Below are 15,545 nucleotides of genomic sequence, written 5' to 3' on the forward strand. Positions count from 1 at the left end.
GAGAGAACACGGCAGCCATGTCAGATTGAACACCTTTTTTTTTTTTCTCCCTTTAAATTAAAAAATAAAAAGAACAAATACAAAGAGCCACATGAATGCAAACGATATTTACAAGTTAAAAATGAGAATAAAACCAAAACAAGTTGGTCGGAGCTCTCCCACTCCTTAGAAAAGGAATGCACAGAGTACAGAAATAATACAAACGAAACACGCAGCATCAAGGAAGCACTTGAAGAGTTTTCTTTCTATCTTTCTTTCTTTAAGGTTACATACATTGCTCATTTAATAAAAAAAACAAAGTGCAAACTGAAAAAAAAACGAGACCGAACGAGAATACTCAACGCATCCAGCGACGAAGGGTGGTCTTGTAGCGGTCCTTACTGGATTCTGTCCATAACAGAAGCTACCACTTCTTTTCCTGAGCTTTTTCATACAAAACAATGGGGTTTCCTTTTTTTTTTTTTTTTTTTAAAAGTCAGCCCTTTTTGGGGAGAAGGGTTTAAATATATTAATTTTAGGCATTTGCTTTACGTTACTTAAGACATACATGAAATAATAAAATAAAAAGGTAACTTGAAAAACATATAAAAATGCAGCATTTAATGTACACTTACTGAGTCCTTTAATATAAAATTGCAATATAACCACACTTTTTAAAATAGTAAAAGAATTGCCCAGTTCTTTACCACTTTTAGAAAAAAAAAAAAAAGCTCTCTGGTACCCCAGTTACCAAAATTGGGTTTACATTTCCAACATGTCACCTGCCCCGGCGGTTGTCACCTTCCTATTTAAATGAAAGGAGTTGGGAGATCTTTCAGCCTGCAGTGCCTCTCTCTGTCCACCAGGTGGTGCCGCTGCGCCAATTTTTGTTATTTTCCTCTTCTTTACCCCAACGGGTTTCTCAGTTGAGTTCTTTTGAAATTATGAAGGGAATTAGTGCAGTGGATGGAGTCGTGACTTTAAAATGAGTTCAGTAAGAACACGGGGGACACAGTTAAGGGGATATTTTACACCAACATTAGGAAGTTTTTCTTTTTACACAGTGAACCACATGGAATAAGTGACCAAGGACTTTTTAGGTCTCCGCGTGTCTGTGTGGGTTTCCTCCGGGTGCTCCGGTTTCCTCCCACAGTCCAAAGACATGCAGGTTAGGTGGATTGGTGATTCTAAATTGGCCCTAGTGTGTGCTTGGTGTGTGGGTGTGTTTGTGTGTGTCCTGCGGTGGGTTGGCACCCTGCCCAGGATTGGTTCCCTGCCTTGTGCCCTGTGTTGGCTGGGTTTGGCTCCAGCAGACCCCCGTGACCCTGTGTTTGGATTCAGCGGGTTGGAAAATGGATGGATGGATGGACTTTTTAGGCACCACCAAAGCCCAACTTCTGGAGGATTTAAGTGAACAGGCTTTGTTGGACACAATGGTCTGTTCATGCCTGGATTGTTCTAATGAGTGGGTGCCAAGGTTTGCCAGGTTTCTGCAAAAACTGCCAGCCCAAATTCACCCAATGGCACTAGAAACCAGCCCAGTACATGGTGTATTTTTCCCCATTGACCAAAATGCAAACTAAAACAGTGAAGAGTTTGCTTCCCCCTCAGAGTGCTAACATCCCAGTTGTTCCCATTGTTGCATCGAGCGGCACTGAACCCTAAAATGAAACCCTTGAAAGTCCACTTTTCTTCCCGTGTAAACCAAACGAAAACAGCCAAACTAGGGGGCAGAAAACTGTGGACCTGGCAACACTGGCAGGCATGGGTGGGCTCTGGTTCCTCATGGCCTTGAACGGTATGAGTATTTTAAATAAAGAATGATATGAATAACGGGGACGCTGTGTCTCTAAAGGGGTTACTCTGTTCAGGCAGATGTTACCTTTTGATAACAGAACAGAAATTGCACTTTTATAAAACTGTGAACTGCTAAATTGGCCTGAGAGTTTGAGTGTGTTTGTGGTAGGAACACGGATGGATGGAAGATCTTGCTAACCAGCACAAGAACAAGGCATCATGCTGAAGTTAAGCATGTTTAGATATGACGAGTACTTGGATGGGAGACCAACCAGGAAAGCTTGGATTGCTGCTGGCAGTGGTGTTGGTGACGCCAGCAGGGGGATCCTAACTCGCCTTGCCTAAAAAAAAAAAAAACCATTGGTGCCAATGTTGTGACCCTCTCTTTGGTCATAAAGAGTAGGGGGTTTATCAATGTCCTGGCTAAATTGCCCACCCCAGTCTGTTCATTCCAGACCCTCTAATCATCCCCTGTCCCTAATTGTCTTAATTATCTCTGTTGGCCCTAATAGCGTAATGTGTGGTGAGCGTACTGGTACAAGAATGGCTGCCGTCTCATCATCCAGGTGGGTGCTGCATGTTGGTGGTGGTCCAAGTGGCTCCCCACTCCCTTGGGTAGCGAGAAAAGTGCTCTGTAAATTAATATCACATGTAATACAACTTTAATCCAGCGGGTGGTGGTATTGTTTAAGTAATGGGCATCAGTAACCAATACAATATCAGTTTGTAGGGTTGCAGTGAAATTCGCACTTGCATGTGCAACACGCAGCACGTCGTCACCATCCGGTGCCATTATGTGACAGCACGCCCCGTAGGGAGGTGTGTGGGAAAAGAAGTGAGCAGCATTTGCAAGTCAAGTAAACCGATGCACCTCAGCAGGCAGAAACTGAACTTGTTACTTTTTGCTACCAACAGATGGCGGTATTTAGTCAAAACCAATACAAGTGAGTTCTGTAACTCACTGGTGAGGCCGCGCCGGGAGTACGGAGTGCAGCGCTAAAGAAAGTCCAGAGGAGAGCGACGAGGCAGCGTCTGGGATTAAGAGGTACCAGCTAAGAGGAGAGGGGAATCTTTTCATTTCGGAGATTATGAGGCGTGTCATGCATGCACGTCTGGGGATCGCCTCGCCGGCTCTGATCAGGTATGCAATACCAGCTCTCGACCGGAGGGGGCGATGGTGGTGACAGTCTCCCTCCGCAGCTCAGAGAAGACAACCCAGGAGGGTGAACTGATCACGCCCTCCCCCCATCACTCCAAAAGGCTCCGCCCCTTCTGGTCCAGGAAGGAGGAGTCTAACTTGTGACCCCAAGCCTTTACCAGGGCGGAGCTACCCAGTCAGACACATTGAAACAGAGCCGGATTGGCTAGTCCTCTGTTTTGTGTTGCTAAAACCCCACCCCCTGACCAAAGCGCCTGTTTACTTCTTGGAAGGTTCTTGTTGCAATAAAACGTAGCGGCCATTTTCAGGATTCTGTACGTCACGGTGACACAACTGAAGTGTTTAAAATTACGAAAGGAATTTGCACAGTGGACTTATTTCTGCAACACGAATGTGGGGACTCGGATGGAAACATCAGGATAAATTCCGCACAAACGTTAGGCGGTTCTTCTTCACACAATGAAGCACAAACACATGGAAATAAAAGACCAAGTAGTGTGGTGAAGAGCAGGACTTCAGCAACCTTCTAATCTCGACTAATCTTGAATTGGACGGGCAAAGCCTGTTGGACCGAAAGGCCTGTTCTCATCACAACTGTTCACCGGATTAAGCAAATCTCCATATCATTTGCGTTGGGTCCATCCATGCAGTTATGTCTCCAGGTCAATGAATAGCGAAAATGAACGGATTTTCGTAAACGTTTTAAACGAGGACACCTTCAAAGTACTAAAACTGACGTCAGAAGAATACCTCAACGCAATGGCCCTCAAACTCAGTGCCGAGGACCCCCATGTGGCTGCTGTTTTACTTCCCACCAGTTTCACAAACCTATAAGCTGATCCCATTTAGTCGGCTCGTTTTTCTCTTCGGGCGGCACGGTGGTGCAGTGGGTAGCGCTGCTGCCTCGCAGTTGGGAGACCTGGGGACCTGGGTTCGATTCCCGGGTCCTCCCTGCGTGGAGTTTGCATGTTCTCCCCGTGTCTGTGTGGGTTTCCTCCCACAGTCCAAAGACATGCAGGTTAGGTGGATTGGGGATTCTAAATTGGCCCTAGTGTGTGCTTGTGTGTGTCCTGCGGTGGGTTGGCACCCTGTCCGAGATTGGTTCCTGCCTTGTGCCCTGTGTTGGCTGGGATTGGCTCCAGCAGACCCCCGTGACCCTGTGTTCGGATTCAGCGGGTTGGATGTTTTTCTCTTCTGTTATTCTGCATTGAGAAAGCACTTATAAGACATCTGGAAATACCGTATTGTTCTAAGTTTAAGACGCCCTGAAATTTAAGATGCACCCCCCCCCCCCCTGAATTTTCAAAAACAAATTGTGCGGAAAAATACATGCCTGCTATGTATAAGAACATAAGATAAGTAACTACACCTGAATACCGAGTCCAGGATTTTGTTCCCTTTCATGGAATCAGTTTCACTCGCTCAGCCCGACCACGCACGCTGCGCCACTTTCCCTTTCAGAAGCTCGCATCGGTTGAATCGAGAATCGATTTTCCTTTCAGGCGCCTGTGTGCACCAAATCGATTTCCGTGTCAAGGGCCTGTGAAAGCCAAATCGATTTCAGAGTCCTGTGTGCACTAAGTCAAATTCAACTGAAAACTGAATTGATTTCGCTTTCAGAATCCTGCGCACAACAAATCCATTTCCTTGTCAAAGGCCTGTGAAAACCAAATCGATTTCGATTTCAGAAGCCCTTGCGCCAAATTCATGTCAATTTCAGAGTCCTGCATGCACAAGGTCAATTTCAATGTTAAAAGTTTGTGAAAAACGAATCGATTTTGCTTTCAGAAGGCTGTGCACAACAAATCTATTTCCCTATCAAAAGCCTGCGTAAAACCGAATTGATTTCCCTTTCAGAAGCCTGTGAAAACCAAATTGATTTCAATTTCAGAGTCCTGTGCGCACCATGTCAATTTCAATGTTAAAAGTCCATGAAAACGGAATTGATTTCCCTTTGTGAAGCCTGCGGACACCAAATCGATTTCCGTGTCAAAAGCCTGCGTAAAACCGAATCATTTCACTTTCAGAAGCCCATGTGTACCAAATTGATCACCCTGGGAAATCAAAGGCCTACATAAACCTTATTGGTTGTGCTTTCAGAAGCCAGTGCACATCAAATCAATTTCCCTGTCAAAAGCCGAATCGATTTCACTTTTAGGGCCCAGAATGTGCCAAATCTATTTCCATTTCAGATGCCTGCGTAAACCAAATTGATCTTACTTTAAGAAGCCTGTGTGTGGCAAATCGACATCCCCTTCAGAAGCCTGCGTAAACTGAATCGATTTCACTTTCAGAAGCGTGCGCACGGCAATTTAAGTTCCATGTCAAAAGCCTACTTAACACAAAATCGATTTCACTTTCAGAGGCCCGTGTGTACCAAATTAATCTCTCAGGGAACTCGAAGGCCCGCATAAACCTTATTGATTTTGCTTTCAGAAGTCTACATGCATCAAATCGATTTCCCCATCAAAAGCCTGCGAAAAACCGAATCGATTTCAGTTTTACAAGACTGTGTGCACCAAATCAATTTCCCCATCAAAAGCCTGTTGAAACTGAACTGATTTCGCTTTCAGATGCCAGTACGTGCTAAATCAACATCCCTTTCTGAAGTTTGTGTGCACCAAATTCATTTCCGTGTCATAAACCTGCGTAAAACCGAATCGATTTCACTTTCAGAAGCCCATGTGTACCAAATTGATCACCCTGGGAAATCAAAGGCCTACATAAACCTTATTGGTTTTGCTTTCAGAAGCCAGTGCACATCAAATCGAATTCCCTGTCAAGATTCTGTGAAAACCGAATTGATTTTGCTTTTAGGGGCCAGAATGTGCCAAATCAATTTCCATTTCAGACGTCTACGTAAACCAAATTGATTTTACTTTAAGAAGCCTGCGTAAACCAAATCCACTTCCCTTTCAGAAGCCTGTAGGCACCAAATCGATTTCGCTTTCTGAAGCTTGCGCACACCAAATTGATTTCTGTGTCAAAAGCCTACATAAAACAGAATCGACTTCACTTTCAGAGGCTCGTGTGTACCAAACTGATCTCCCTGAGAAGTCAAAGGCCCGCATAAACCTTATTGATTTCACTTTCAGGAGTCTGTGTACATCAAATCGACTTCCCTGTCAAAAGCATGGGAAAACCGAATCGATTTCACTTTTACAAGACTGCGTGCACCAAATCAATTTCCCCGTCCAAAGCCCATTAAAACTGAACTGATTTCACTTTCAGACGCCAGTTCGTGCCAAATCAACATCCCTTTCTGAGGTTTGTGTGCACCAAATTGATTTCCGTGTCATAAGCCTGCGTAAAACCGAATTGATTTCACGTTCAGAAGTCCATGTGTACCAAATTGATGTCCCTGGGAAATCAAAGGCCCATAATAACTTTATTGGTTTTGCTTTCAGAATCCTGTGTACATCAAATTGATCTCCCTGTCAAAACTGTACGAAAATCGAATCGATTTTACTTTCAGAAGCCCACGTGTATCCAATCGATCTCCCTGGGAAATCAAAGGCTCACATAAACCTTATTGGTTTTGCTTTCAGAAGCCAGTGCACATCAAATCGAATTTCCTGTCCTGTCGATTTTGTTTTTAGGGGCCAGAATATGCCAAATCGATTTTCATTTCAGACGTCTGCGTAAACCAAATTGATTTTACTTTAAGAAGCCTGTGTGCAGCAAATCGATATCCCCTTCAGAAGCCTGCGTACACCGAATCGATTTCACTTTCAGAAGACTGTGTACTTTGAATCGATTTCACTTTTAGAAGCCGCGTGAACCGAATCGATTTCACTTTTAGAAGACCGTGAACTTCGAATCCACTTCCCTTTCAGAAGCCTGTAGGCACCAAATCGATTTCGCTTTCTGAAGACTGTGCACTTTGAATCGATTTCACTTTTAGAAGCCGCGTGAACCGAATCGATTTCACTTTTAGAAGACCGTGAACTTCGAATCCACTTCCCTTTCAGAAGCCTGTAGGCACCAAATCGATTTCACTTTCTGAAGCTTGCGCACACCAAATTGATTCCTGTGTCAAAAGCCTACGTAAATCAGAATCTATTTCACTTTCAGAGGCCCGTGTGTACCAAACTGATCTCCCTGAGAAGTCAACGGCCCACATAAACCTTATTGGTTTTGCTTTCAGAAGCCGGTGCACATCAAATCGAATTCCCTATCAAAAGTGTACGTAAAACAGAATCGATTTCGCTTTCAGAAGCTGGCATGAACCAAATCGATTTCCCTGGGAAATCAAAAGCCCACATAAACCGAATCGATTTCCCTTTCCGTGTCCGCTGAGTCGCTGTCCAATCACAAGCCCGCATGAGCATATTTCCTGCTATTTCTTTGGCTGCAGAAGGTCTTATGAGGTGTGACAATGACGTCCCTCAAATTGAAGACGCGCCTTAATTTTAACTTTGGAAACACACACTAAAGTACATCTCAAATTGGAAGTGATACGGTAGCTTTAACTTACATTTATTTTATTAATTGAATCCTAATGACAACAACGAGAAGAGCGGACACCTAGGACAACGACACCAAATGCTGCAAGGACTTCAGCGTCACACTCACTAATCAGGAAATGACGAAGTAAAGAATCGGAAATCTGATGACAATCTTAAAAATCAGGTTAATAAAAAAATCAAATAAATTATCTCCACGTAATACATGTAACTGCTGGGTACATTCTAATAAAAATACGCGTGATGTGATTTCTGCATTGACCCAAAACATAGAAAAAGGGAAATAACAGACTTTATTAAAAAAATAAAAGAGAACAAAAAGCGGCAGCCACACGGGGGTCTTCAGGACTGAGTCAGAGAAACCATCGTCTCACTGTACGACGCAATGGACGTCTCGGCGCATTACGGGTGCAACTTGAAGCTTGGATAATGAGAGCAGCGGGCCGGTTGAGAACGGGGGAGAAGCGGAAAGGCGTTATTTCTGAGGCGCTCAGACGACGAGGGGGCTTGAATTAATCTGGATGAACACATAGCTGCTCTCTTGTGCAAGTGCACAGTGGGAGTCACAAGTTTCTATCCACTTCGGGTGAATTCTTTCTAATCCCTCCATAGATTTTATAATCACAAACTATCCATTTGGCACATTTCACTTTATGAATTGGCACCTCACATAAGGCAGAGTTCTACCGCAAGTCATTTGTAATTAGTGTATAGCGCACAAGACCACCCTTTATGCTGTTGGGGTCCCGCCAATGAGGTTTCCTGCTGGATGTTCTGGTGTTGAGTGTTTGATTTGAGTTCCTAAGTCACTTTTACATGTCGGCTCTGATCGTTGTTGATGTGAATCGGTGACCGTTTGCAGGTTACTTAAAGTGACACGCGGTGTTATAATATGACGTCACACACACACGCGCGGGACTGTGCTGAGGACTCTGCGGCAAAAAACATGGGGGGAACGGGTTTAGCCGCCAATGTCTCTTCCTTTTTCCATCCCAGAGAGGAGGACGGTCCCACCCCAGATGAATCACCTCACTACCGAAGTCCCACCTCAAAACCAAATGAAGGAACAGACCCAACGGGAAGTCGCCGTTCATTTCGATTCAGCGTCTGCCATTTCATTTGAGGACTTTGATTTGCTGAAGAAACTTCGCATGACTTACACTGCTGTCATTAAATGGAGTGCTCTAAGAAGACCCCCCAACCCTTTTACCTTACCTTGTGCCTGTTCTCTTTTACAGGAAATGGATTTTTCAAATAAAAAAATAATGATAGATTTCAGTTATCTCTGTATATAAACGTCTACGTGTGGAAGTGTGTGTGTCTGTCTGTCCAGCCCGGAAGTGAGAGGTGGAGTCGGGGTGACGGAAACGGAAAACTCGATTAGCCGCTAATAACGCAAGCGAGGCGAGCACATCGGCAAAATGAAACCTCCGAAGAAAGACAAAGTCGCTTAGACGCTAACATCGGCAAAACGGTATCCCTTTGAGTTTGCCTCCCGCCGCTAATACACAAGCGAGGCGAGCACGTCGGCAAGAGGAGAGAGACGCCCAGAGTAGTTCCTTTCAATCACCTGACATCTCTACATTTCAATTATTTTTCTGACAATTTCAATAGTTTCTAGGATCCCAGGCTTTTTACAGCACGGCCCTACACGGCTAGTTTTATATAATTACAAATGTCACAGCAAAATTTTGACCAGCCAGAATGGTGACGTATGCTGGACTCCAATGTGTCACAATAAAAGGGAAAGCAAGCAGGCTGTGTGGTGGAGTGGTTGAGCCTTTGGACCTCAAACCCTGAGGCTGTGAGTTCAACTCCTGCTACTGACACCACTGTGTGACCCGGCGCAAGTCATGTGACCTGCTGTGCTCCAATCAGACAACCGAAAGAAACGGGAGCACTCGTGTCATAAATGAGTCGCCTTGGATAAAGGCCTCAGCCAAATGAGTTAATGGAAAGCTGAAACGCGCAGACATATCATATGCCGGGTGTGCTGCAAGAAAGAACGGTTTGGATGAGTTGGGGAGGAAATAAAGCGGACAAAAAATGAATTCATTAATGCGGTTTATTTACCCGTCTGAAATGTTTAATGCAACTGGCTGGTGTCGTGCTGAACTTCAAGAGCTCATCCTCTCGATATTCTCTGGGGTTCTTACAGTTCTTGAGGATACGAAAAACACATCCTTCATTTTACCAGTAGACTGAAGTTTATCGAACCGCTTGAAATAGTAATAAGAGACGGGACTGCCAAGGCAGGTTAAACTCTACGCGATTTGTACTTTGCATTACCTTTACAGATTTGGGTTCAACGTAATGGGGAACACATAAAGAGGGACCCATGGCCACCGTAACTGTAAAACACTGCCACAGTGCTACATATACGCGCAGCCTATTCCTCTCCCCAAAATTTGTGAATTTCCCCTTGGGATTAATAAAGTATCTATCTATCTATCTATCTATCTATCTATCTATCTATCTATCTATCTATCTATCTATCTATCTATCTATCTATCTATCTATCTATCTATCTATCTATCTATCTATCTATCTATCTATTATATAGTGCCTTTCACTCTATCTATCTATCTATCTATCTATCTATCTATCTATCTATCTATCTATCTATCTATCTATCTATTATATAGTGCCTTTCACTCTATCTATCTATCTATCTATCTATCTATCTATCTATCTATCTATCTATCTATCTATCTATTATATAGTGCCTTTCCTATCTATCTATCTATTATATAGTCCCTTTCTTTCCCATTGTGATGCCCTGAAATCGGGGAACCAAGTAGAAACAGTGTTGTCATTTTTACATGGTGCGACCGAAATGTACACAAACCCCCTTAAATGAAAGTCTGCACTTTAATCACAACATCTGAATGATCTGATTTGCAATTTTAAACTGTGGAGCAGAGAGATAAACGTCCGCCACCGCAGAGCCAGAGAAATCATTAAAGACCCTTTCATATCCTGACCCCTCACTGTGCACACTACTGCCCTCTGCAGGCGGTACAAGAGCATTACAAGTAAAACAAAAAGATTCACAGATAGTTTTTATCCTTGGGCCATCAGAATTTTAAATTTTAAGAACTCCTAGAACTGTTACAATTTTTTTTCCAGTACGTATGAGGATTACTTTAGTGAATAATAATTTCCTTTCCCTTATTTATTTATGTATGGTATTTATTTGTCATAGGATGTGTGTGGGCGGCACGGTGGCGCAGTGGGTAGTGCTGCCGCCTTGCAGACAGAAGACCCAGGTTCACTTTCCGGGTCTTCCCTGCATGGAGTTTGCATGTTCTCCCCGTGTCTGCGTGGAGTTCCTCCCACAGTCCAATGACATGCAGGTTAGGTGCATTGGTGATTCTAAATTGTGCTTGGTGTGTGTGCCCTGCGGTGGGCTGGCACCCTGCCTGGGGTTTGTTCCTGCCTTGCACCCTGTGTTGGCTGTGATTGGCTCCAGCAGACCCCTGTAGTTAGGATGGATAGAGGATGTGTGTATTTTATATTATTTGTTCTTTGCTGTTTGATACACTTGCAGTGTTTACAGTTGAAGCCTACTGTACTGGTACAAGGACAATAAAGGCTTCCTTCTTTCTATCCTAAATCAAGGAAAAATAAGTACTTGTCCTAAATGTTATGGAGGGCACTATATATATTATGTATATTTATAAATACATATTATTTATATATATATATACTGTATATACGCACACATCTATATAGTTAAAGGGACATCAGTCGAAATTAAGGGGCAGTGCATGTAAGACTGAAGCCAGGAAGCTCTTCTTTACTCAGAGAGTTGTGGGGCTCTAGGACAAACTACCGAGACATGGAGCTGATACAGAAATCTGCATTAGTTATAAGCTAAACACACAGGCTTTATGGACTGAATGGTCTCCTCTTGTCTGTTAAAGTTCTTATGTCACGTGCCTAAGCACAGGGGACAGCTTAAGGGCTCTGGTGATTGTAATTCCCCTTGGCTCCAGGGGTGGCGCTGTGTTCTAATGCTTTTTTCTCTTCCGACCTCTGCAGACCAGATGACTGACAGCTGTACCACCTCTGACGTCACGTCCGGTGTCCGGCTGCCTAGACCCGACTCTTCCTGATCAGAAGGACTTTGGAACTCAATCATAGTTTATTTTCTTTTGTATTGCTGCATTCCAATGATACGGGGTCATCAGGGTGAAGCCCCAACTCTTTAACGTGGTCTGCCTTTTCTCTTACAGTATATAGTGAGAGAGCGATTACCTACTACATGATACCATAATCAAGGAGATCTGTGAGCAGAATGAAGCCCGTTTTTGCAAACCCAAATTCTGCTCAGGTTTACCCCCTGCTGTCTGGTCGGGTCTGGTCGAACTCGGAGTAAAGCCCCACACTCTGGTGATGAACATTAAAGGTATCACTGAGCACGAGGTCGGCTTCACCTGATTTCAATTCCAGACGGGAGCATCTGCCCCTCAGCTACTAAAACCCAGGAGCCCCTCAAACCGTCGTCCCACTCCATATTGTAAGAGCGCCAGTGCTTCATAAAGTGATCGCGTTTACGATGAAGCAGCAAAGGCGTAAACGGTGACAGTTGAAAATGGTGCTCACTTCTGACCCACAATATAAAACCCCACAAAAACGTTATTTCCTCTTAATAGCGCTGGTTCAGTTAGCACATTTCGATGTTTTCCCTTTCCACCACTTTATATTACGTTTGAAGCTTTTAAAAAAAAAAAACAAGTTCTGTTGCATTTTATAAATATATATCTGTATATAAATAGAACAAAAACAGTTCTTACATTAAAAAAAAAAAAAAAATGGAGCGTCAATCCGATCACAAAGTTGCAACTCGAATTACGACGAGGAACACACTGAAGTGCTGGTATGAATGCAACGGTCCGTAAAGGTCTAAAAATTGAAATGTAAAATTCAGTCTGAATGTAAAATGTCTGATAATTACAAAAAAAAAAAACAATGTTAAAAACATTTGCTGCTATTATATTAAGCTTTTGCTGTGCACTAAAATCGGTCAAAGCCATTACTTTAAAAAGTACGTTATAAATGGGTCACAGCAGTTTTCCTTGAAACGAAACGATTAAATACGCGAACTCTTAAAACGTTATTGACTTTGGAAGTGGCGCAGTCGTCGAGTGCGCCCGGTAGAAATCCGTATCTGAATGTGTCGAGGAGATACTCGGAGGGGGCTTTGGTCTCCTTTGTTTTGGTGGTATTGCTGGAGGGATGGCTGAGGCTCTCACCACCACAGGCGATGTCCGTATTAACGCCTCTGAAATGAGCCTGTGGCCGTCCGAGGGCCCTCCATCAGATACAAACCTCTGATCTGATGATTCTTGGCAACTCCTAATGAAGTTACCGTCATCCAGAATTGGAGGCACCGTCTGTTTTTGGTGTGAGAGCTGGTAAAGTCCGGCACCGGCCTTGTGGTCCTGAGAGTTGGACTCGACCAGCTCATAGTGTGTGACGGTTTTCTTACTTTCTAAACATTGGCTTGGTAAAAAATGTCTACTCTCCTGCGTTTCACATTCGAGAGGCTGGTCGCTTTCACATATTGCAATGACTGTGGCGAGCGAAGTTGTTACAACTTGATGAGGTACAAAATATGGCACATGTAGAGGAGGAGAAGATGGCAAATCGTTCTTTAAAAGTTCTGGTGTGTCCGAGCCACAGGGAAGAGAGCTTGGAATTTCAGATGTTCTGGGTTCTGGGCCTGGAAACTGAGGTACGGTTTGTGACGGAATAGCCGTGGGATCAGCGGGGGCCATGCACTTATCATCCATGTTCCCTACAAGCAAGTTGTCATACTGGGACATATTGGATGGTCGTCTTTCACCCAGGTGTTCCATCAGCTCAAGAGTATCCATATTATCCTCTGGCACATAAGAAGGAAATGGTATGTCTACCGCAAGGGCAGCCGCATCTAGTGGAGGAGGTGGCTCCTCCAAGAAAGGCATATTCTTTTGAAGTAAATCCGTATTTGACAACGAGCAATCAGGGCCCTGTGAAAACTGTTGAAGATCCTCCACCGGTGGTGGTGGTGGTGGCAGCAGATCAAAGTGCTGGTCGACGTTTTCACTTTCCTGTACATTCGATTCTATGAATTCAGCTTTCTCCAATGTTGTAAAATTTTGTTCGTTCATCAAGGGGTCATACGGTGGAGGCCATTCACTCATTTCCTGCTGTTTATCCACACCAGCACTCCTCTCCATATTATTCCTTTGTCTGGGCAATGGTGCCAAAATGAACATTTCTTCTGGCTGGATGCAAATGTCTAAAGAACTGAGAGGGACGACCTCTGAGATGGGATCTTTGCCGTTTACTTCCTTCTTTTCACTGCTGTGCTCGTTTGTCGGAGAAGAGGCTTCAACTTGTAACTCACTGACGGGTTCTTCCATCACTTCCAGTTCGGCCTGTGATGTACCATCCTCACCACTTTCAGGACTGGAAGAATGGGACAGTTCTGGAGAAGCATTGCTCTGCACTTCAGGTGCGTGGACCAAAACGGGCTCCGGAGAGGGTACTGTCACAATGTGATCGGGCGCAACTGTGCTCTCAGACGCTGGTGATTTCTCCTCGGCTACTTCAATCTGGAGATCGACAGACTCTGCTCGGGCAGGCTTCTTGTTTCCGTTGGCAGGCTGGGGGGGTTCTATTGGTACCAGAGTGATGGAACGCTCTACGCCAAGCTTCTCCTTGGGAAACTCATCAGGTTTGGCTGTGAGAAAGTGAGAAAAAAAATGTCTGTAAGATTAACATGCTAAGGTATTCTACAAAGATGACAAACGGATACATTTGGCAACCACTTTTAAAAAATAACAATCACTTTGGCACTTTGCACAATGTCACTCATCCTTTATGGTCCACGCATTACGCTTTACTTTCATATTACCTCCCAGCTAACTACGACTGACCTTCACAGTGGACCGGGTGAAGAAAGAACTATGGGAAAGCTGCCGACCCTGACAGTGTGGGCAATTCTAATCACTTTACACGTAATGAATAACTACACTTTGTTAATATACATAATTATATACATACATAATATAATATACATAACATGCATAATTCTTGGTATACGTGTGCTTGTATCTTGTTAACATACCTAACATCATGATCATTGTTGTTAAATGGATGTTTGTGCTCTTTGTCTGCAGCCATAAGACTGCAATTATCTATCTATCTATCTATCTATCTATCTATCTATCTATCTATCTATCTATCTATCTATCTATCTATCTATCTATCTATCTATCTATCTATCTATCTATCTATCTATCTATCTATCTTTCATATAGTGCCTTTCATATCTATCTATCTATCTATCTATCTATCTATCTATCTATCTATCTATCTATCTTTCATATAGTGCCTTTCGTATCTATCTATCTATCTATCTATCTATCTATCTATCTATCTATCTATCTATCTATCTATCTATCTATCTATCTTTCATATAGTGCCTTTCATATCTATCTATCTATCTATCTATCTATCTATCTATCATATAGTGCCTTTCATATCTATCTATTTATCTATCTATCTTTCTATCTATCATATAGTGCCTTTCACATCTATCTATCTATTTAAATAGTGCCTTTCATATCTCTTCTCTCTATCTCTCTATCTATCTATCATATAGTGCCTTTCATATCTATCTATCTATCTATCTATCTATCTATCTATCTATCTATCTATCTATCTATCTATCTATCATATAGTGCCTTTCATATCTATCTATCTATCTATCATATAGTGCCTTTCATATCTCTTATCTCTCTATCTATCTATCATATAGTGCCTTTCATATCTATCTATCTATCTATCATATAGTGCCTTTCATATCTATCTATCTATCTATCTATCTATCATATAGTGCCTTTCATATCTATCTATCTATCTATCTTTCTATCTATCATATAGTGCCTTTCACATCTATCTATCTATTTAAATAGTGCCTTTCATATCTCTTCTCTCTATCTCTCTATCTATCTATCATATAGTGCCTTTCATATCTATCTATCTATCTATCTATCTATCTATCTATCTATCTATCTATCTATCTATCTATCTATCTATCATATAGTGCCTTTCATATCTATCTATCTATCTATCTATCTATCTATCTA

The 15,545-nt window shown here is 42.9% G+C and overlaps 1 protein-coding gene and 2 long non-coding RNA genes across 5 annotated transcripts in view; all 3 read right to left on the minus strand.

Annotated features, from left to right (window-relative positions):
• Nucleotides 1–446: 446 nt before the first annotated feature.
• Nucleotides 447–3,051, minus strand: LOC127526809 (uncharacterized). The gene is made up of 2 exons (XR_007934246.1): nt 1,350–3,051; nt 447–1,071 (listed from the first exon to the last, which is right to left on the minus strand). It is a non-coding gene; the product is annotated as an uncharacterized LOC127526809 (long non-coding RNA).
• Nucleotides 3,052–4,116: 1,065 nt separating this feature from the next.
• Nucleotides 4,117–7,635, minus strand: LOC127526807 (uncharacterized). 3 transcript variants are annotated; one of them, XR_007934243.1, is made up of 2 exons: nt 7,063–7,635; nt 4,117–6,010 (listed from the first exon to the last, which is right to left on the minus strand). It is a non-coding gene; the product is annotated as an uncharacterized LOC127526807 (long non-coding RNA). The 3 variants fall into 3 exon arrangements; XR_007934242.1 differs by having other exon boundaries at nt 4,117–5,664; nt 6,323–7,635; XR_007934241.1 differs by having other exon boundaries at nt 6,323–7,635.
• Nucleotides 7,636–11,189: 3,554 nt separating this feature from the next.
• The window catches only part of LOC114647433 (USP6 N-terminal-like protein), a 284,398-nt gene continuing 280,042 nt past the window's right edge, over nt 11,190–15,545 (minus strand). Inside the window, exon 15 of the mRNA XM_051923606.1 lies at nt 11,190–14,134. Coding sequence (XP_051779566.1) covers nt 12,513–14,134 — 1,622 coding nt within the window. The 3' untranslated portion in view covers nt 11,190–12,512. The remainder of the gene's footprint in view (nt 14,135–15,545) is intronic.

This window comes from Erpetoichthys calabaricus, chromosome 2, assembly GCF_900747795.2.
Source record: "Erpetoichthys calabaricus chromosome 2, fErpCal1.3, whole genome shotgun sequence".
NCBI lineage: Eukaryota > Metazoa > Chordata > Cladistia > Polypteriformes > Polypteridae > Erpetoichthys > Erpetoichthys calabaricus.